We start from the raw sequence: 22,030 nt of genomic DNA on the forward strand, positions 1-22,030 counted from the left end.
GGACGACCTGTCCAAAGTGTCGGACGAGGAGCTCCTGCAGTGGAGCAAGGAGGAGCTGATCCGCAGCTTGCGGCGCGCCGAGGCCGAGAAGGTGAGCGCCATGCTCGACCACAGCAACCTCATCCGCGAGGTCAACCGCCGCCTACAGCTGCACCTAGGCGAGATCCGCGGCCTCAAGGTGAGCGAGCGGGGCTTCCGGGGGCCGTGCGCGCCGGGCCCACTTCCCACCCTCAAGCCACAGGTGGTCCTCCCGGCCGCCACCCCCTGCCCTCCCCACGCCCCCCGCCGCGTGAAAACTTTTCCAAACTTTGGAGACGTCTGGGTCCCCGACTCTTCCCCCACCAGGTCCTCGGTAGCTAGAGGAGTGAGCGCTGGGGCTCCTGAAAAAGGTGCTGAGCTCCCAGAACGATTGACTTTCTCAGGGAACCCAGATAACCAGTGCTTTGGGAGGCGGACTGCGCTTAACCAAGGGCAGAGCCAGGAGCGAGCAGAGAGCGCCGCTGCCTTTAGGATACAGGCCACTCTGGCGCCACCAGCGCTCGGGTGCGCAGAGGGCATGGAAAGGGCGCTGCCGCTATTGGAGAGGGACTGGCCGGCGCCCAGGGCGAAGCTGCGGTGTCACCTGGTGCAGCGGATCACACGCTCCACCTTCGTTTCTACCTGTCCCTGCGCTTTGCTTCATCTCGGGTACAGATGGCGCCGTTTGGGGTTGCTTTACCCTCAGTTTACTCCAGTTTGATTCTTTCAGTTTCGTCCAGAATGATCTGGCAGGGGGTGCCAGGGGACTCTCTACGGGAAGCGCAGGGCTTTTTGAAGAGGGTCCTCCAAATGTGGAAGGCGATGCTTTCCTTTTGCTCATCTTCGCTCTTAGGCAGGAGGGGTGGGATTAAAAGCCCACCAACTTTAGTTTCTCCTTCTTGGAGGGCTTTGAGAGGGAAGCCGTGCGCCAGGTCGGGGCGCCGCAGACCGGTGGCCAGCGGCCGGGAACCGCCCTGCCTTGCACCACCAACTTCCTCTCCTCCGGACTTGCGATGGTGCCTCGCTGTATTCCTTCCTCTCATTGTTCCAGGCTTTTGTTTATAGGAAGCCAGATGCAATCTAAATCACAGCAGGCCCCCAGGGGGGTAAAATTAAAATCCCAAGGGGCACATGCCTGCATTGCAAACCCACGCCTGCTTCTCAGATCTTGGCCCTCCCCAAATACTTCGGGGCTTCAGCTCTGGGAATGTGGAGGAAAGAGTGGATGCTTGGTGCTCACCCAGGAGCTGGGCTCAGCCCAGTGGAAATGACGGTCCCCGGAGGCTCAAATCAACAGACTCCACCGAGTGGGGAGACTTTGAGAAATCCCAAGACTTGCTCTTTTCATTGGTGCAATTCATTACTAGCCAAGTATTCACGGAGGACCAGGCTCATGAGGAACCGAGGCAGCCAGCCTCTCACCTCATCGCCTCCAGGTGGGAACCCACTCCCAGCTGCCTCTGCAGCAGGTTTTCAGCGGCTGGGACTTCTCCCACAGAGCAGCTGGTGGTTTGCTATGACAGCACCACTCCTCACCCCCAGGCCACCAGAACTCCCCAGAGGCAAGTTGTTTTCCTTGCTGCGTGTTCCAGGGATAACCTACCCTGCCACTGGTTTGCAGAGGTGGTAAATTGCACGGGAGGAGATTGTCCATCTTTCTCCAGCTGAGCAGCTGGCGGACTTGCAGCCTTTGGGATTGCAGTGCAGCTTCTTACCACTAGCGCCTGGGCTGGACTCTTCATTCACTGGAGGGTGTGTGGGGGTAGGGATGGAGTGAGCATGACTGATTTCTTTCTCCAAGTCTCATTGTGTTATTTATTCATCCATAATACATAGAGAAGAATAACCATTTCCTAGAATGTTGTATTTGTCTTTTTCTGAAGAGGGTGAAGCCAGGTTGCTCCTTGAAGGCAGGGATTTGGAAGATCTGTTTGATGTATTTTGGACATGTTACCAGGAGGTACCAGTCCTGGGAGAGGGATATCATGCTTGGAAGGGTGAAGGGACAGCACAGGAGAGGAAGACCCTTGGTGAGGTGGATTGACTCTGTGATTGGGGTAATGGGAGTGGGTGTGTTGGAGATGATGAGGTTGGCACGGGCTGCAGCGGGGTTCAGAGTTGTTGTACACAGGGTTGCTGTGACTTGCAGGTGATTCATTGGCACATAACAACAACAACAGGATGTTGTGGCACAGGCTGTGACAATGCACGCAGGGTTTAACACTGGAACAAGCCATAAATGGTAGTCACGATCATTAGGGGAGGGAATGGAGGATATGCCAAGGTCTCGTTTCTAGGCAAAGGTACATATGATATTAAATGCATCTAAGGAGCATAAGAGGACTTGAGAAAGTTTTTTTCTTTCCTCTCTTTCAACCTTGTTTGTTGTTATTGTTAAGTGCTGTGGAGTCATAGACAACTCATAGTGATCCTATGAACGAAAGACCTGAGCACTCGTATAACTTTCATTGTTTCTCCACAGTCATAGAGTTTTGGAAGTGGCTGCCACTAAGCTTCAGCAAACGCTGTCCACCATGGGGAACCATTATCACATTTGGCACATCAGTGTCACAGTGTTCAGCATCCCAGCAACCACGAGTCACCTCTGTACAGCAAATGGACAGACCAGTGCTCTACCACTTAGAGGAATGTTTGACCAAACCCAATTTAACTCATAGGCCCAAATGCCTTTTAAAATAGGAGGCCGAATACAATCAATTCATTCCCAACGGCTAGTAAACATTGTACCTTAAGTCTCACCTGAAAAAGAGATCAACCCTCTGTAGAAACAGGCTGCTCCAGACCCCACATGTGCTTCCCCACATGGAAGCCAGCCCATACAGCTGACTGATACCTTTTTAAACAGGAGGCCAAATACAATCACTTCACTCTCAGTACTTTAATAATGTGGGACAACAGTGCCTGGGGATTGTTGTATGTTTGGATTGGGGAGGGGGAATGAAAGACAGATGGCAAGAGCAAGAGAGTGAGCAAATGAAGGATGGTCGGGCATTTGGGGTACCCAGCTTTCACTTCATTGGCTCCCTAAAGAAATATGCCATATTAAGCCAGTTAAGGTAACTGTGCCCCATATAGAAAAGCCTCTTTGTGGTCTAGTTGTTGTTGTTGTTACACGCTGTCAAGTGAGAGCCAAGACCCTCCTGTAGATCTTCGGAGGCTGTAAATGGCCCAGGAGGAAGAGTACCAGTCATTTGCTCATCTTTCTGGAGCAGCTGATGGATTTGAAGAGCCTGCCTTGAGCTTGGTAGTGCAGCTCCTTACCCACTAGGCCACCAGAGCTCCCAAAGGTCTAGATTCAAGCCTGGGAATTGGAACATTTTCCACTCCACCTTCTTTTAAAGCTCAGAAGTGATACAGCCTGGTATCTTTCAGGCACAGCCTCTGTTTCTCCTTCTGGGGTGGGGGGGAAGACTCTTTTTTTTACAGGCCCCAATTCTCTGGACAGCTACAGGGTGGAAGCCTCCAAGCTGGGCTTGGACAAGCTCTTCCTAGTTCAGCCATGGCAGTCAAAGAGGAACCAGAACCACACAAATTTGTAGACTGTGATGTGCTGGAAAAGAACTGAAATGAGAAGAATTAGAGGTCACTGTGCTGCACTGCTGGAAACTGAATTTCCTTCAAGGACTACCTGCCGGCTGAATGGCAACCAAAGCTCTTGAACAGCATAGTCATAAATAACTGAGCCCGGCTCAAAGATGACAGACACTGAGACCACATTGTTTTGAATGCATATCATTCTCTATGGTCCTGGCAAGAGTCAGCTATCACAGTAGACTTCTAAAGGGCCTTGCTGTGGCTTTTCTAAGCTTTCTGCTCCAGAGCTTTGAACTGGACTATCAGTTACCACTCTACTCCAGTATACACCCATTTGATAAATGTGGGTGTGCTCTCATTTACCTGTTTTGGCCATGATGGAACCAGTTCACACTGCTTTGAAGCCTGCCTCCAAGACCTCTGGGAAGCCAGCCCTCTCTCCTTTATTTGGCTCAGAGCTTCCCTGGACACTATAGACCCATGGTCATTCAGTTAATTTGGACTCACAGAGTCCCTGTAGGACAGAGCCAGTTTGCCCCATAGGGTTTCCAAGTCCACGGGAAAGCTTATAAAGATTCAATGACATGATTCCTGTTCGTGTTGTTGTTAGGTGCTGGTACATCAGATATGACTCAGCGATTCTAGGAACAGCCAGCCAGATCTGTCCTGTCCTGTGCCGTCCTCATCAGGTCCGACACACTAGGGTACATCGCTAAAGTCACTGTGTCAGTGCATCTCATTGCGGGTCTTTCTCTCCTTCACTGACCCTTCATCTTCCCAAGCATGATGTCCCTCTCCAAGGAATAGTTTCTCTGCCTCGCTCCACGTCCAAAATAAGAAAGATGAAGCTTTGTCATCCTTGCCTCCAAGATGCACTGTAGCTGCACCCTTTCAGGAACATAGCTGTATGTTCTTTTGGAAGTCCATAGGATATTCAGTACTCTCCTCCAGCACCACAACTCAAAGGCATCCATTCTTCTTCTGTCAGCCTTATTCATTGTCCAGCTCTCTGATGTGTAGCACATAGTCGAGAAGACTAAGGCCTGAATCAGGTGCACTTTAGTCTTCAAACTGACATCATTGCTCATAGGATTGTCAAAGGAACAAACAGCTGTGCTTTGGAGAAAGTGCAGCCAGAGTGCACCTTGGGAGGAAGGACGGCGAAGCTTCCTCTCACATGCTTTGGGCATGCTGCTAGGAGAGGCTTGTCCTTGGAGAGGGATGTCACACTTAGAAAGGTGGAGGGTCAGTGTAAGAAAGGACACTGTGACAGAGGCAGTGAGCTCAAGTGTGTCAGAGATGATGAGGGCGGCACAGCTTGGGCCGGGGTTCACGTCTGTTCACGGGGTTGCTACATGTAACTACAATGACAGCACAGGAGATGGTTTGCCACGGTACCTGCCGCAGTGGGTTTGAGCACAGAAGAGCTGATGAGGATGGTGCAGGGTATTGCCAAGTCCTCATTCGGTGTTCTTAGGGTCACTGAGTTAGGGGTGATGTCACAATGTCATCCTAATCCTAAGTTGTTGTTGTTGTTGTCTTCAAGTTGACTCATAACGACACTATGAACAAAAGGCCTGAAGCCCCTCTACCTCTATCAACAGTTATCAAAATTCATAGAGTTTCTGGACGCATGTTGTTTAGGAAGTGGATGCCATTCCTACCAATCCTATAGGCCCGAGTTGAATCTCTCCACAGTCTCCGGAAGCTGTAACCAGAGAACCTGAGCTCTTTTCCTGCGGACTGGCAGGTGATGGGTTCAGAGTGCTCACCTTTTGGTTACCAGTGTAATGCTGACCATAAGACACCACCAGGGCTTGTACCAGTGCTACCTAGACAGAGACAGTCTCAGGAGGGTCAAAAGGCTTTTCCAAGGTCAACACACATAGAAAGTGTTCCAAACATGCAGGGCTCTCTGTGCTCATAGTTGGTTGACATTTCCCAGCTTGGCCTGTGTGGCCCTGATGGTGAAGGGAACGAGGAGAGGGGCTGATGTGGGCACTCAGTGTTGCTGGACTTTGTATTCTCTAGGAACCAGTCCCCTGGACTGCACAGTCTATGCTGATGCCCAGGGCCCTCTGGCCTGGATTCTGCCCTCGGTGGGGGCAGGTTTGGGGGAACAGAGCCTTTGTCTGTAGTGCTCATTAATATCTCTCATTGCTCTCTGACCCAATTACTCATTCCAGTGCAGAAGAACAGCAAAAGAAAATAATTTAAAACAAGGCCTCTTTAACCACAGATTTGGTGGGTGCAGGTCTGGAAAGAGAGAGAGATGGACTGAGTGTGTGTATATAATGAAGGAGATAGACAGACAGACAGACAGACACACACACACATACACACACACACAGAGGCAGCCTGAGAGTCCATGTTGCAGAGAGAGCCCAAGATTGCAGAGGGGGGAAGAGAGGGCCCCCGAATTGTAGTTCTCAGTGCTGCTCAAAATAAGGTGGGCTTAAACTCTTAAAACTCCACATCAGACACTTGGGTAACATTTGGGGGTCTGTGGCAGTGTTAAAAGGACATGTTTGAAGCAGAAAGCACTCCTCTTAACGTGGCTGATTTGAATGGCCTGGATCACAGGGTTATGGTCAGGCTGCATCCCGTTCATTGATGGGCAAAGCTCAGAATTGGAGAGGAAATCCCATTGTCCTCCCCCCAGGGAGCTCTGGTGACCCAGTTGTAAGGGGCTGTGCTGATGACCCAAAGGCTCGCAATTCGAACCCACCAGCAGCTCTGTGGGAGAAAAATGGACACCCTTTTCGGGTGTGAATCACTGCTCCTGAGAACCCGTCCGTCAGCTGTGAGCTGGTAAAGAACCACCCGACGAACCCCCTAAATTTAGACTCATTCCAATTGAGTTAGGAACCATTACTAGCAGACCCTCAAGAAGGTTGGTTTTTTAAAGTTATTTTTGTTTTGTACTGATTTGCATATAAAATTCAGATACATTTGTGTTTTGTTGATTTATACTGTGCTTCACACATTCCTCTATTCAAGCTGTATGTAGTTCATCCCATAAACTGTGTTTTATGAAATTAATCCCCACTGATCCATGCCCACCCTTACGCCTTTTCAGACCCCCACCAGATCGTTTCTGATTGTCCAGAAGGTTTTTAAAAGCTGTCAGTCATGAAGGAGGAGGCTGCCTAGCCTCCTCCCAAGGAACCGCTCACTGGTGAAGTTCAGCCATCTGTCTTTGAGCTGACGGTGCCTTTACTTACCCACAAGGCCACCAGAGCTCCCTAGGACATTATCCCTAAGGACTCTGATAATAGGAAGAAAGAATCAAGATACAGGAAAGGCCACCACTGTCATTGGTGATGACAGCCTGAGTGCTGGGGAGTGTGTGCTTCACCCCAACTCTGGAGGGCCCTTTGCTGCTTTACCCGTGGATGCTGGGGAGGTTACCCCAGCCTCTTAACTTCTCAGTTCTGGTGAAAGCATGAGTGGTGGTGGTGATGGTTGTTGTTATGTGCCATTGAATCGCTTGCGACTCATAGCGACCCTATATACAACAGCCCTAAACCCTGCTCTGTCCTGTGCCAATCGCACAGTCTCTGACACTCCCGTCCCGATTACCCCAGTCACTGAATCAATCTACCTCATAGAAGGCCTTCCTCTCCTGCGCCGTCCCTCCACCTTCCCAAACATGATGTCCTCCTCCAAGGACCAGTCCCTCCTTACAACATGACCAGAGTATGTCAGATGAAGCCTCAGAATCCTTGCTTCCAAGAAGCAGCCCAATTTAACCCTTTCCAGGATGAATCTGTTTGTTTTCTTAGCAGTTCATGGTACCCTCAATACTCTTCTCCAGCACCACAGCTCAAAAGCATCAGTTCTCCTTCTTAGGGTGATTCGTTTAAATGAAGAACAGGCTTAAGATTGTATACCAACTTTTAGGATTAGTCTCCATGTTGAATGATTACGGAGCTAGGGAAGATGAATGTTTCCTATTGATGTTTCTCAGACCATCCACAGCTTCTGATTCCCCTTGAGCGTCCGTGTCAGGAGATCGTTTTCTTACTTCTGTGGGCTTCCACACAGCTGGGGCTTGTGGCAGGCAGGCAAGCCCCCGTTCTTTAGTGGTAACCCGCCCCCCCCCCCCCCCCCCCCCCCCCCCCACGTTCGCTCTTCTCTTTGTAAAGTAAAAGAAAAAGTCTTTCATTGTTATACAATCCCTCCCCTCAAGTCCAGTCCATTGTGCAGCCTTCATTCTGGACTCCTGTCATGACAATACTACCTAATCATACATCCCTTTTAAACAGTTCTCTCCCTCATCTGTTTCAATGTAGTATACATTATTGAACCCATCTTTCTCAGTCTTCCCCCAACCGTGATGTCAGTTCCGTTCTACAACAGTGGCACTATGCAGTATTTGTCCTTTTGTGACTGAGAGATTTCACTCAGCATCATGCCCTCCTGGGAATGGTGACCTCTTTTGACATCCCCCTCCCCAGAAGTGCTGTGGTGCAGTTCACTCTGGAATTGCGTTGGTGCCTCAAAAACGGCACCCTCTCGAGGGGTTCTCTCCCAGGAAGAGAAGTGGACAGACTTCTCCAGGGCGCTTTACAGCCTCAGAAGGAAGACCTGCTGGCGGGTCAGCGCCAACTTGGTTCCCGCCTGCTAAGCAGTGAGTTGTAATTGGATTGTGAGTTGCCTTTTGGCCCCGACCCAGGCCTGGCGTGTGGTTAAAGGCATTAAGCAGGGGCCCAGGGAAGTTAGGTCATTCAGATTTCTTAGCAGCTCCAGGAACTTCCAATGCCACAGGAGACTTCTTCCAACAGGAAACCCCCGGACCCGCATCCCATGCTGAGGTGCATTCATAAGGAGAGGGTCAGAGGTGGGTTCTAATTGGGAAGCACAGAAGCATTCCGGCTGCAGGTGCCTCAACAGAACAGAGGAGATAAGAGGGCTCTCTGGAGCTGACCTTCTTCACTGCAGTCCTGCACTGTCATCCTTGTTATCACCTGTCTCTTGTCACCTGCCCCGGCTTGCTCAGTGATGGCTCTTGACAGTGGTGATGAGGGCTTGACTCCCAGCAGGGTGAGGGAGGAGAGGCCAGGGGCTGGGCGGACCAGCAGGAGGAGGAGGCTGGTGGGAAAGGCCAGACCAAGAGTCACAAAGCAGCAGTGGGGAACCAGAGACTAAGCTCACAGAGAGGGAAGGCCAGCGGGGAGCTCTGAGCAGCTCAGCGTACCCTCCTTGAAGGCCTTGAAATTCCCTCTCATCTTGGGCCCCTTGACTGCCAGGAGGTGCCTGGTCGTGTGCCATTTTCTTTTCTAGTTAGTAAACAGTGTTGGAATCAGACCGGGTTTAAAAGCATTGCGTCCTCTCTGGGTATCTCTTGTTCCGGGTTATGTAACAGTGTCACAAGGCGGAGGCATTCAGGCTTTCAAAGCAGGGGGCTGTGGACCAAGGTTTCAAGTCAAAGGGAGGGCGGGCTTGTCCTTTCAGGAGCTGAACAAGGCCAGGCTGGGTTGGCCCCCCTGGAAATGCCTCAGAGCTCTTCAGTATCACCCCTGCCAGACCACAATGCCCCAGGAAACGGCCGGGAACCCCGTTTTAGACTTTTTTAACTCTGTGTAGTGCCTTTCACTTGTGGTCTTACAGAACAGGGCTGAATATCATGGACCACCAAGAGAACAGACAGGGCTGTCCTGGAGGGCGTGTAACCAAGGTGCCCCTTAGAGCCAGAGATGGGGAAAGCTAGTCTCGCAGAAACTCTGGGCGTGTTGTCAGGAGGGGAAAGACATGCTGCAGAAGGCAGAGGGTCAGAGAAAGAGAAGACCTTTGCCAAGGTGGATGACACAGCCACTGTAGCAATGGGCCAGAGCACCTTAGAGATTAGGAGGATCGTGCCAGAGAGGGCCCAGTTACTGCCTGCTGTTCGTAGGGTTATGAGCTGTAGCGGATTCAACAACACCTAACAACAGCTCTATGAGTGGAGACAGTGGAACTGAGCCAGGCTGAAACACAACACCTTGATTTCAAGCATCTCGAGTGGGATGCAGTGCTGTAGATGCACAGAGAGGAGCAGAGTATATGACTTCTCCCTCCTTGTTCTTGGGAAGATCATTCAACCACAATCTGACCAGCGTGCCATCAGCAGTCGGCCAACTCACAGTGACCCTCCAGAAGGCTCTGAGATGAAATCTTACTGGGAACAGATGTCCCCCGTCTTCCTTCCTCTGAGAGAAGCTGGTGGGTTGAACTTGCTGGTCTTTGGGCTGGGAACCTAACCCATAATGCACCATGCCAGCGTCGAGGCTGGGCCTTCCAGCCACACGCGTGGTCACCCCTGCCATCACAGGGACTCTCCGTCTGGTCCCTGAGAGGAGATAGCTCTTCACAGGAGGAGACTGGCCCATCTCTGTCCCGCACTGTGGCTGGTGGATTGGAACAGCTGGCTTTTCAGGTTTGCGGCCTGACATGCAACACACTGTGCCACCAGCGTGCCTGATGTACGTGGTAACAAATAATGCCAAATGCAATGTAGGGCAAGTCCAGGGGGTCAGTGGAAGAGTGTAGCAGGGCAGCTTCTTTTTTAAAATTTTTTTAAATTAATTTTAATGAATGTTTACAAAGACTTGGAGTTTCCATTCATTCATTATTACACTCTTCTCCCTGCCCACCCCCTCTCCCCCCATTCACGCTTCTCCTTGAATAGAAAAAGAAAAACTCTTTCATTGTTATGCAGTCCCTCCCCCTAAGTCCGCTCCACTATGCAGCCTTCATTCTGGATTCCTGTCATGACAGTAATACCCAATCATATATCGCAGGGCGACTTCTTGAGACTGGGGCCTGTGTTCCGTGGAGAAGGGATGCACAGTGAGACTTAAAGAGAAAGAGTTCATAGTCAAAGAAGGGACTTACTCCTTGAGAACCTGAGGCAAGGCCAGGGTCGGGTAGGCCCCCTGCGTCGTGGGGGACATGCCTTGTCTCTAAGCCACCTCCCCCAACTTCTCCCCAGTGTGGGAGCCTCCAGGGTCGCCTCCTACTGCTGTTTGCCAGACTCTGAAGGCCCCTCTGGCTCGCTTGCCTGTCTCCACCCTTTGCTTCTGCCTGGTGCTTTAAACACAGATGCACCTTTCACGCAGGGCTTTCCACCTGTCCAGAGCTTAGCTCGGGCTGCCCTCCCTGCCCACCTCTGTGCTGGGCTTGCTTCCCACGGTTGCTTGTCTGCTGTGCTCCCACAGCCCACGCTGCCCTTCACCCAGATGCCACTTCTGCTGGGAGCATTGCTGTTAGGGGCTGTCCAGTCTACTGCAACCCTACGAACCACAGACGTGAACCCTGCCCTGTCCCACTCCATCCTGCAGATCTTTGATATGCTTCCTTGTTTTTTTAAATAAAACCTTTATTTTATTTTACTGGCTTGTTTACAAAGTTGATATACATTGTTTTTCACATTGGATCTTTCCCATTTCCTTTACCCACCCCTCCCGCCACCCGTCAAATGGTGAGACCCAATGATTAACCCACCCATCCATCCCCACCCCTCTGCTCCCTCTGCCTCGGATCCTCATACATGTTTTACTAGTTACCTATTTCTTCAGTAATGGTCTTACACAGTATTTGTCCTTGTGGGACTGAGCTAGTTCAGCATAATGCTCTTCAGTCCCTCCCGAGTTAGGTAATAATTTACAAAATCATTGCTCCTGTGTGCTGCATAGTATTCCATTGTGTGACTGTACCACAACTTCTCAATCCATTCATTTGTGGTTGGATATTTGGACTGTTTCCATGTTCTTGTGATGGTGAATAATGCTGCTATGAACGCTGGTGTACAAATCTGCGTTTGTGTGTCAATTCTCATTTTCTCAGAGTATATTCCAAGCAGTGTGATGGCTGGGCCATATGGAATGTCTGTGTTCAGCCTTTTGAGGAAGCGTTGGCTGCCTTCCATAGTGGTTGTATGGCCGCCTCCATTGTTATTGTCACTGTGTCAGCCTGCCTTGTTGAAGCTCTTCCTCACTTTCTCTGATGTCTTTTTTGTTTTGTTTTGGTGGTTTTTTTAAAAAAAAATTTTGATTGAGATTTTAATGAAAATTTATGAAGAACTTGGGTTTCCAATCTTTCATTGTTCCACATTTTCCTCTCTGCCCTCCCCCCCGCCCCCAATTGTTTTTTTCCTTGGGGAAAAAAGTTCTTTCGTTGTCTGATGTCTTTTCCAAGGACCAGCCCCTCCTGACCACATATGTCCAGTGTACATGAGCTGAAGTGTCCCGTCCTTGCTTCAAAGGAGCCTTCTGTCCTGTTTTGTCCAGGACAGATCTGTTTGTTCTTTTGGCGAGCCAGCAGCTAGCACTAAGAGACACGTAGTAGGGATCATCAGAGGAGCAATGACTTACGAAACTTGAAGCCAGACAAGGCTTTAAGGACTTTGCATTTTATCTTAGGGGCAGTGAAGGGGTGTTAAGGGTGAGAGTGACAGGTGAGGGAAGTTTGGGGTTTCTGTGGGACTGCCTTGTTGGGAGGGGGATTTGTTGAGAGGTGAGATTGGAGTTGGGGGTGTGTGTGTATATTCATTCCGAGCCCATTGCAATGCCTGGTAGATGTCTCAGGGAGTCTGACAAGTTGGGGTGGGATGTGCAGGGTGGAGATCCCCCCCGCTGGTCCAGGAGGAGCTGCTGGGCCCATGTCACCTCTCCACAGAGCTGGATGTAGCCCACAGAGAGGCCTGCCCAGTAAACGCATCTGACTCCCTGCGGACAAACTCTTGCTTCCTTCATTGACCAGCATTGGTCTTTCCTTTTTGACACTGGGCACGGCATCTCTGTTTTCTCCTGAATGATTGATTCTTAATTCACTGGCAGCTCCCCAATTACCAGCAGGGTGGTCCTGTCCGGGGAAGCTTTGTGGGATCTCGTTTTCCCTCCTGGGAGAGGCCCCATCACAATTATTAACCCAAAGGCTGCACTTCGCTGGCAGTTTCGAATTCCCCAGCAGCTCTGTGGGAAAAGGATGCGCGGTCCCTTCCCCTGTGATTTACAGCCTTGGAGACCCAACCAGAGACTCGGCTGTGAGTCGGTTTGGACTTGGTGGCATTGTTTTCCCTTCCACAAAGGAGGTCTGGATTTGATACCAGGCCCGGGTGCCTCACCTGCAGCCATCTGCCAGTGCAGATTGACATGCTATGGTGATAGACTTCTGGTGGCCTAGTGGGTAAGGAGTTGGGCTGCCAACCCAAAGGTGGGCAGTTGAAGTCCACCAGCCGCTTCATGGAACAAAGATGGGCATTTCCTCCCATCTGCACCATTTATAGCCTCTGACAACCCACTGGAGGTCAGCTGAGACTTGGCTCCAGCGTGACAGCACGTAGCAGCACCATGATGCGGGACTTCTAGTCAATGGCACTAGGAAGAAAGCCCTGGCTATGCCTTTCTGAAAATTAGCCAGTGAAAGCCCCCCTGGATGACAGCAGTCTGTCCTGCAGTGTACACAGCATGGCACGGGACCCAGCGGCACTGTGTCTGGTGGGATGGGGTCTCAGTGAGTGTGTGTGTGTGTGTGTGTGTCTTGATGGCAGCTAAAAAGAAAGGGCCGGTCACCTAATGGTAAGGAGTTGCACTGCCAACCCGAAGACAGGTGGTTTGAATCCACCATCTGCTTCTGGGGAGAAAGATAGGCAGTCTCCTTCTGTGTAGTTTGCAGCCTCTTAAAGTCCCCTAGGAGGTCAACCCTGCGTTCATCGATGGCACGTAACAGCAGTGCAGGGGAAGCTTTGCGCGGAACAGAGCCAACACCAGTTACTTTTATGGATAGGAGCCAGGCGAGGCCTTGGCTTCCTCCCTCCCCTCCCTCCTCACTTCACCTTACAGGCTCTCCTCCCTGGAGGTCAGAGCTCATAGCCTGTGCAGTGTTGCCTTCCCCACCTTGACTGGCTGTCCCTTCTCCTTCCTTCCAGGACATCAACCAGAAACTTCAGGAGGACAACCAGGAGCTGAGGGACCTCTGCTGTTTCCTGGACGATGACCGGCAGAAGGGCAAGCGGGTGTCCCGGGAGTGGCAGCGCCTGGGCCGCTACACGGCGGGGGTGATGCACAAGGAGGTGGCCTTGTACCTGCAGAAGCTCAAGGAGCTGGAGGTGAAGCAGGAGGAGGTGGTGAAGGAGAACCTGGAGCTCAAGGAGCTGTGCGTGCTGCTGGACGAGGAGAAGGGCGCCGGCTGCGCGGGCAGCCGCTGCTCCATCGACAGCCAGGCCAGCCTGTGTCAGCTCACGGCCTCCTCGGCGCCCTACGTGCGCGACGTGGGAGACGGCAGCAGCACGTCCAGCACCGGCAGCACCGACAGCCCGGACCACCACAAGCACCATGCCAGTGGGGGCAGCCCTGAGCACCCCAAGCATCGGAGCACCAGCCCCGAGCACCTGCAGAAGCCCCGGGCCACAGGGGCACCCGAGCACCCCAAAGCCCTCAAGGGACCCAGCCCGGAGCATCACAAAAGCCTGTGCAAGGGCAGCCCCGAGCAGCAGAGGCACGCGCACCCGGGGGGCAGCCCAGAGATGCTGGCCAAGCACGTGCTGAGCGGGAGCCCGGAACACTTCCAGAAGCACAGGCCGGGGGGCAGCCCCGAGCACACGCGGCACAGCGGAGGGAGCCCCGAGCACCTGCAGAAACAGGCCTTGGGGGGCAGCCTGGAGCACCTACCCCGAGCCAGGGGCACCAGCCCTGAGCATCTCAAACAGCATTTTGGGGGGAGCCCCGATCATAAACACGTGGCAGGAGGCAGTGGAGGCGGCAGCCGGGAGGGCACCCTCCGCAGGCAGGCCCCGGACGAGGCGTCACCCCATCACCGGGGCATCTACAGCGGCATGAACGGTGGGTCAGGGGCGCGGCTCGGGCCTGGGTGGGTCTAGAGAGTTCTGAATGGCGATGGGCTTGCCAGCCCTGTCAGAAGGTGGCAGGGGGTGGAGGTGGGCTGGGAGAGGAGACAGACAACATCGGCCCCCCAGTCCATGTGTTCTTTTTAGAGATGGTTGGGGCCACAGATGAGAGAAAGAAGAGAAACGGAAGTCCCCTAATTACCCTGAGTAATGAGAGATGAGATCTGTGGGTACCAAAGATGGAAGTGGTACCCCTGAGCGATTCTTCCGTTGCTAAACCTGGGTGTGATCTTGATTGTGTGTGGTTTCCTCTGAGAGTTCGTTGTGAAACGGTGACCCTGAGATTTTGGAATCCAATTCATTGTTTATGCAGGACATAGTATAACTATTATGCAACACGGTAACAACAGCAGAAAGGAGATAAGGCCTTTCTAAACAGGCTTGATGCCAATTTGACTGAATGTCTACATGTCTCTGAGTATGCCCTTATCTTGAGGCATTTCCTCTACCCCCCATTAAGTTGGGGATCACAGTGTGAATCTATGACTAAGGAGTTTATTTCTCTTTGAATTTAAGATGCCCAGATTCCCTTGTGTGCTCACTCAGAGCTCCCTAGCCCTCCCTCCCTCCCACCCCCCTCAGATACTTTGTAACCAGCAAGCTCTCCGATACTTTGTAACTAGCAAGCCCTTTCTTGCTCCCCTGTGTGCTGTGCTCTTTCACATGTTCACATGCAGCTGTGTGCTTCAAAGTGTAACTTCTGTGGTTGCAGAGGTGGCGGTGAACCCGAGCTCATGGCTCTGCCTTTTAGAAGAGGCTTCCATTTCTGCATCTTGATTCTGAAGCACTTTGAACTCAAGCAAAGGGGGGGTGTAAAAGATTTTTAAATAAATAAACCCCACCATCATTTTATGTCACTGGTTGGTTTAGCAGCACTGTGATGGGCTCATGCATAGGAAGCTGTGTGACTCTCCCGAAGGCCGCCCCTCTCCAGTGGGGCAGTTTGAACCCACCAGTGACCCCTGGGGATAAAGGTGGACAGTCCATCTGCTTCTGTGCTCAGTACAGCCTCTAAATCCCCACTGGAGGGTCAGCTCTGGGCTGGTTCCTATTTGACAAGAATGGTTTTTTCCTTTATGATGGAGTTGGAGCTATAGTGATTGGTTTTGTAAAGAATGTTTGCCTTTTTAATATCACATATCCCTCCCTCCCCAACGTCGTTTAAAAGCAGCAGTGTGACCATGCCCTCAGCTCTGAGCGCAGGTGGAGGAGGCTGCCAGTTTTCGCAGTGACTTGAAGGGGTCCATTTTCAGTGTTGGACTCAAGGATTTACCTGTTGGGTTCCATTTCATCCTGTTGTTTTTCTCGTTGTGCTGAGAATTGACTCCCAGTGCTTTGCTCCTAATGCAGCTGGTGTGTGTTTTCAGGCACAGATGGGCACCAGGGAGGGTGTTGGGACGTCCGGCAGAGAGGGGCAGAGAGACGCTTAGATTTCTCACCTGGTGCCTTTGTGGGTTAGATGTCACTCATTTTGTGAAAGAGCCTTAACAATGCCTGTCTGTCCCCGTTGCTGTGGGCAGCCTCTGCTGTTCCATTCTCGACAGGACAGGAAAGCCATTACCAGAGAGATTTTGGTTGTATGTTGTCATGCTGAGACGGGCCACAGGCCATGAAGCTTATCCTTAGGGAGTGATGGGTTAAAAGGAAGGTAAAGTTAATGACTTTTCCATTCCCTGATTACTTTTTAACGAGCTTCCTAAATAAATATAGCAGTGAGCTATTTTAGGCAAACCTTGTATCTCAAACCTGAAGGAAAACACTAATTGACGGTTCACTTAGAAAACAATCCTCCTACAAAAGGGTTATTTTGGGTGAAGAGCCTCTCTATTAAAGCAAAGGGTGCTGTGGGCCTTAGAGAGTCGTTCTTGCTGGTGGTTTGAATCCCCCAGTGGTCCCATGGGAGGCAGAAGGGCAGTCTCCTCCGGTGAGATTCTGTGGCTCCGAACCATTGACATTGACTTGGGACTGACTCAGCAGTGAGTGGGTTTTCAGAGACAATGGATTGATCATCACTTGAGGGAAGATTGCCCATTTTTCTCTACTGGAGCAGCTGGTGGATTTGAACCCTATGTCTTCGCATGTACAGTGCACCTTCTTAACTACTATGCCACCAGAGTGCCATTTGATTTATAGCTTCTGAAAACCCACTAGAAGGTCAGTTGTGAGTCGGTTCTGACTCGCTGACAGGGAGTCAAGTAGTGATTAGCCGATGTATCCTTTACGAGGGCAGTTTGAGGTGTGTATAAACAGTTCCTTGCATCAGTGAAGGGGGAGGCGGAACCGATTCATAGCTGACCGTCCAGTGGGTTTTCAGAGGCAGTAAAATCACACGGGAGGAGGTTGCCCATCCTTCTCTTACAGAGCAGCTGGTGGATTCAAACCACGTGCCTTTTGATTGGAAGTGTAACTCCTCACTGCTAAGGTACCAGAAAGAGCTGACCTTAATTACATTGTACTTTGAATTCTGATAAACGTGATGAGTCAAGCCAATGTTTCTTAAAATCTAGCAACTTTATTTAGCTGAAACTTTTGGTACAGCCCAGGTGCATTCTTTTAAGTAGGACTGTTGTTGTTAAGTGCCGTCGAGTCATAGACGATTCATAGTGACCCTATGAACAAAAGACCTGAACACTTGTATGACTTTGGTCATTTCCCCATGTTCACAGAGTTTCTGGAGGCAAGCTGTTTTGGAAGTGGATGCCTCTCCTGCTTATAAGCTTGTTTTAATTGGGAAGCTCCAGCAAACACTCTACACCATGGGTGACCGTTAGCGCATTTGACACATCAGTGTCACAGTGTTCAGCATCACAGAAACCACGAGTAACCTCTGTCCAGCAATGCAGAGACGAGTGCTCTACCACTTGCAAGAATGTTTGAAAAAAACAATTTAGAACCAGCTCCTGTAGATGACTTTCAAACTGGTTTCCAGCTCCATACTGCCGACCAAAAAGGGTTTTTAAAATAGGAGGGCTTCTCACATCACCTCACTCCCCTTAGTGAATAAACATTCCACCCTACTGCTCACCCATCCCAGCCAACAGCTTCTGCAGAACCGGCTCCAGTAGACTTAAGTAGGACTGGGTAGTTTAATTCTTGTGTGGACACTGAGTTTTCTCATTCTTAAGTGACAGACCTTCTGCAGAAGGTTGATACCCTCAGAGTATAGTTAGCATACGGTCGTGTTGCATTTTTATTCCCCTGCTTTTTATTAATTGGAAAATGAAGTGGCACGAGGCGGTGTTTATGGATCATCAGCCTATAAACTGGGGCGTTGGTAGTTTGTATTTACCCTGGCGTTACAAATTAATTTTTTGATCTGGATGGCAAGTCAGGCTTTTTTTCATCTTTTTTAAATCCCCACACAATTAATTGAAATCACGGGTTTATAAACAGATAGGATACAGTCGCGAAGCTAATCCCGAATTGCAGACTCTTCAGGTGGCTTCGATAGGAGATAGGAGTGTGTTGGACGAGTATCTCCAGCTCTTTTTCATGAACGAAAACCGGGTGGAAGTGTGTCTGCATTATGGCAGGTTGTGGGGCAGGATGGAAAAGAAAACTATGGACAAGTTATTGTCCTGCCTGTAAGTATGTGGGCTTCCTCCCTGAACACACACATTTACACACTCCGGGAATATCCGTGAAAAGATACCTATTGCCCTAGGCAGCTGTATGGTGGACAACTTTACATATTGTACTTTTGTTTCCAAACTCAGTGGATGAAGTAGATGGTGAACTTGATGTTTAGGGCTTCCCTTTGGTTAAAATAGTTTTTTATTTCCTCTCCAACTGGAATGGCAAAATGAGTTTGACCAAGTTTTCCTCTCTTAGAAAGATCTAAAACCACACATGTTGTTGTTGTTATGTGCCATCAAGTCTCCTGCATTGCATAGAAACCCTATGTACAGCAGCTCTGAAGCTTGCCCTGTCCTGAGCCAGTCTCATTAATTCCAACACACCAACCCCCGTCACCCTAGTTACTGTATCAATCCATCTCACTTGGGGTCTCCCTCTCCTGCACTGTCCCTCCACCCTTCTGAGCATGATGTCCTTCTCCAAGGACCGATCTCTCCTGGCCATCTCCCCAGGTATGTGAGATGGAGCTTCAAAATCCTAGCCTCCAAGGAGAAACTTAGTTTCCCCCTCTCCAAGACAGACCTGTTTGTTTTCTTGGCAGTCCGTAGTATGTTCAAGACTCTTTTCCAGCACCACAACTCGAAGGCATCGATTCTTCTTCTTCTGTCATCCTTAGTCATTGTCCCGCTCTCTGATGCATAGCAAGTAATGTGGAATGTGAGAAGACCACACATAAACATTCATTAATTACGGATTGATTTACAGTCAGTCAAGGCCAAACCAAGATAGAAAAGGAACAGCTCCCTTAAGGGAACTAAATACCAAGGCATGTAGTCGCTAGAGTTTCTTTTCAATTTTTAGAGAGTTCCATTGGCAAATAGGAGGTGGCTTCAACATTTAACCTATTTAGGTGTTAAGGCATGTTGTTCACTCATTCAGGTTGCTTGCTCTGTTCCAAGTTTGTGAGTCAAGTAATTGAAGAGCCACTTGAATCTATAAAGGTGGACTGACCGACCTCCTCAGCTGTGGAGATAGTTCATTCATCTGATTTCATTGCAGTCCAAGATCCGTTGAATGCCTCTTAGTGAATGATGGAGCCAAGGAGTTTTGATTCTAGCTTCCAGCTGCCAGCTGTTTGCTTTTTTTGAACTTGTAACTTCCTTTTTAGGAGTGCTCTGGTGGATAAGGAGTTGCACTGCCAGCCCAGAGGTAGGCGGTTCGAATCTGCCAGTGGCTCCATGGTTCTTTGTAGCCTCTGAAGACCTGGTGCAGGGCCAGCTGTGAGTCGTTTCTGACTCGATGGCAGTGCATATTTTCTTGTTGTTGTTGTTTGTAAGGCTATAGGTTTTACAGATGGTTCAGGTTCTGCTAGCCCAGTTTGTTTTTTGGTTGACAAACCTTCCAGATTTGTCACTGTTGCCATTTTGGACCAAATTCGTCTTTGAGGTTGCGGGTTCTCTTGTGCATTACAGGGAATTTGACAGCATGCGTACCTTGCTTTGTTCTTAACGGCTGTAGAGTCCTTTGCTGGCTCTTACATGACAACCACATACGTTACAGGGTAGGATGGCTTCACAGTCTTCTTGCACCATCTTTATGGAAGCCGTTCACCACCCCTTTTCTTTTCCTGTGGTGTCTTCTGAGGGGCGATTTGAACTTCCACCCCTCAGGCTAACAGCGGGTTGAAAACCCACTTGGTCGCCGTGGTGACTCCTAGCAGTTTGACTCACTAACAGTTTCCTGGTTGTGACAGAATGCGTCCACAGCTCCCGGAGAGGGCACAGTGCCCAGGGCTGGGAATCAGCCTCTCTGAAGCAGTGTTCTTCCATCTGGTTGTGTGTTAAAATAGTGTGGGAGCTCGGAGAGAGAGAGAAAAAAACACCAAAAAAACCCCAGACCAAACCCAAAACAAAACCAACCACAAAATGCCAGCATTTGAGTCCAGCACCCAGCGAGGCAAGCCCATGGGCTTAGTCTGGCCCTGGCCTTGGTGTGTTACAGAAACAGCCTCAGATGGTCCTGACGAGCAGCTCAGAGTGACAAGATGCCCTAGTGTTCCAGGGGTAAAAACCTTTAACTGAAAGGTTGGAGGTTTGTACCCAGCACCTGCTCCATGTGAGAAAGAAGTTGCATTCTCCTTGTGTAAGGACTTCTGTTGTCATGCTGTCATGTCGAGTATGACTAAACAGCCACCCTGTGCACAGCAGGCCTATCTTGTGCCTTCCTCATCATTTCGGACATTCTCAACCCCATTGCAGCAGACACAGTGCCAGCCCATTGAATTGAGAGTCTTAATCCCTCACGCTGCCCACCTTTCCAAGCATCATGCCCCTTTCTAGAGAGTAACCTCTCTTAACAACATTCTCAGAGTACATGAGACAAAGCTTTACCATCTTTTCTTCTAAGGAGCCCTCGGGCTGCACCTTCTTCAAGACATAATCTTTTTGTTCTCTTGGCCATCCATGGTTCAGTGCTCTCCTCCAACACCACCGCACAAAGGCATCAATTCTTCATCTGTCATCCTACTTCATTGTCCAGCTCGAGATGCATGGCAAGTGATTGAGAAGACCATGGCCTGAATCAGGTGCACCTCAGTCTTCAAGCTGATGTCGTTGCTCCTCAGCACTTTAGCGAGGTCCCTGAAAGCATACTTTGCCAACGTAATACGCCTTTCACTGTCTTCACTACTGGTTGTGACGGTTGATTGTGAATCCAAGTAAAATGAAATAATTGACAACTTCAGTCTTTTCTCCATCTGTCATGCTGTTGCCTTTTGGTCGGGATTTGTGTTTTCTTGATGTTGTAATCAAGAATATTGGAAACCTTGGAGGAAGTTCTGCTCTGTCATAAAAGATTTTTAAGGGTTGGAATGTACTTGGTAACAGTAGCAAAAGGAGTGATTATTGAATAACACCGGAAGCCCCCCCCCACCCCTGCCCCCGCAGTGGTTTAGTGGTAAAGAGTTGCACTGCCATCCTAAAGGCACAAGGTTTGAATCTACAGCTGTCCCATGGAGGGAAGATGGGCTCTCCCTGCCTGTGATATTTGCAGCTTCTGAAAACTCGCTATAAGGTCACCTATGAGTTGGTTTGTTCTTGATGTGATGCAACAACATCATCGAGCCACAGGGTGCAGTGATGAGACCCAGTGATGATGTTGAGCGCCCTGGCTGCCCCGGGGAGACTGGAGAGGGAGAGCGCTTCTGTTCCTTTGCAGCACTCCAGGGTCAAGGTTAAGCACTGACCCCAGGGGGTGCTGAGAAACTTCATCCTCAGAGCAACGCTAGCTGCCTAGCTGATAACACTATTTAGGAGGGAGATAAAGCTTTGAGTAGTACAGCAGTTTGGGGAAATTTTGGCATACGAGTAGATTAAGGCAGCTTTACTTCTTCAAACCTTCACACCCATGTAGGGGAAAAAAAGCACAGGGCATTTGAAACCCATTTCCAGGGCTGTCCAGGGCGCTGTGCTTAGAAATCACGAAAGGCCTGCCGATGAGTCTTGTCCCCGCAAGAAGGGATCCTTCCAGGGATTCCCAGCCTCCCACTTTACAAAGCTTTCACCTTGAGGTTTAAAACTGCTCCTCTTCTCTGTTGAGGTTATTAATGTGGAAATGAGAAAGTGCTGATAACACAAAACGGCTTGTCTGTAAATTAAGGGGTGATGCAGGAATAATCACCCTCAGGAATCTTGTATTGGCTGAGAAAAAGTGAGAACGTCGCTTGTGAGTGAATTTGGACAACAGAAACGGAATGTCGCTTTGGGAGCAAAATAACATCAGTTATAGAACAAGAAAGTGATTTGACTCGAGGTCCTCCAAGTGCATTTTCCGTTTGTTAATGGACACTGGGGGTTAAAGACCTGGCTGGGCCTCTGGCTTCAGGATGGCCACATGGTGACCTTAAGCATGTTTGGTAGCACATCTGTGTGAGAAGTTTCCCCAAACGGAATTGATTGTTGTACCAGACCTGTGTGTTTCCAGCATATTGAATTC

At 50.1% G+C, this 22,030-nt stretch overlaps 1 protein-coding gene across 1 annotated transcript in view; it reads left to right on the forward strand.

The window, feature by feature from the left end:
* CCDC85A (coiled-coil domain containing 85A) overlaps window positions 1-22,030 on the forward strand; it is a 271,422-nt gene that overhangs the window by 1,545 nt on the left and 247,847 nt on the right. The window contains exons 3-4 of the mRNA XM_006881023.1: window positions 2-178; window positions 13,484-14,396. Coding sequence (XP_006881085.1) covers window positions 2-178; window positions 13,484-14,396 — 1,090 coding nt within the window. The remainder of the gene's footprint in view (window position 1; window positions 179-13,483; window positions 14,397-22,030) is intronic.

Source organism: Elephantulus edwardii, unplaced genomic scaffold, assembly GCF_000299155.1.
Source record: "Elephantulus edwardii isolate Elephantulus edwardi_28Jun2011 unplaced genomic scaffold, EleEdw1.0 scaffold00011, whole genome shotgun sequence".
Taxonomy (NCBI): Eukaryota; Metazoa; Chordata; class Mammalia; order Macroscelidea; family Macroscelididae; genus Elephantulus; species Elephantulus edwardii.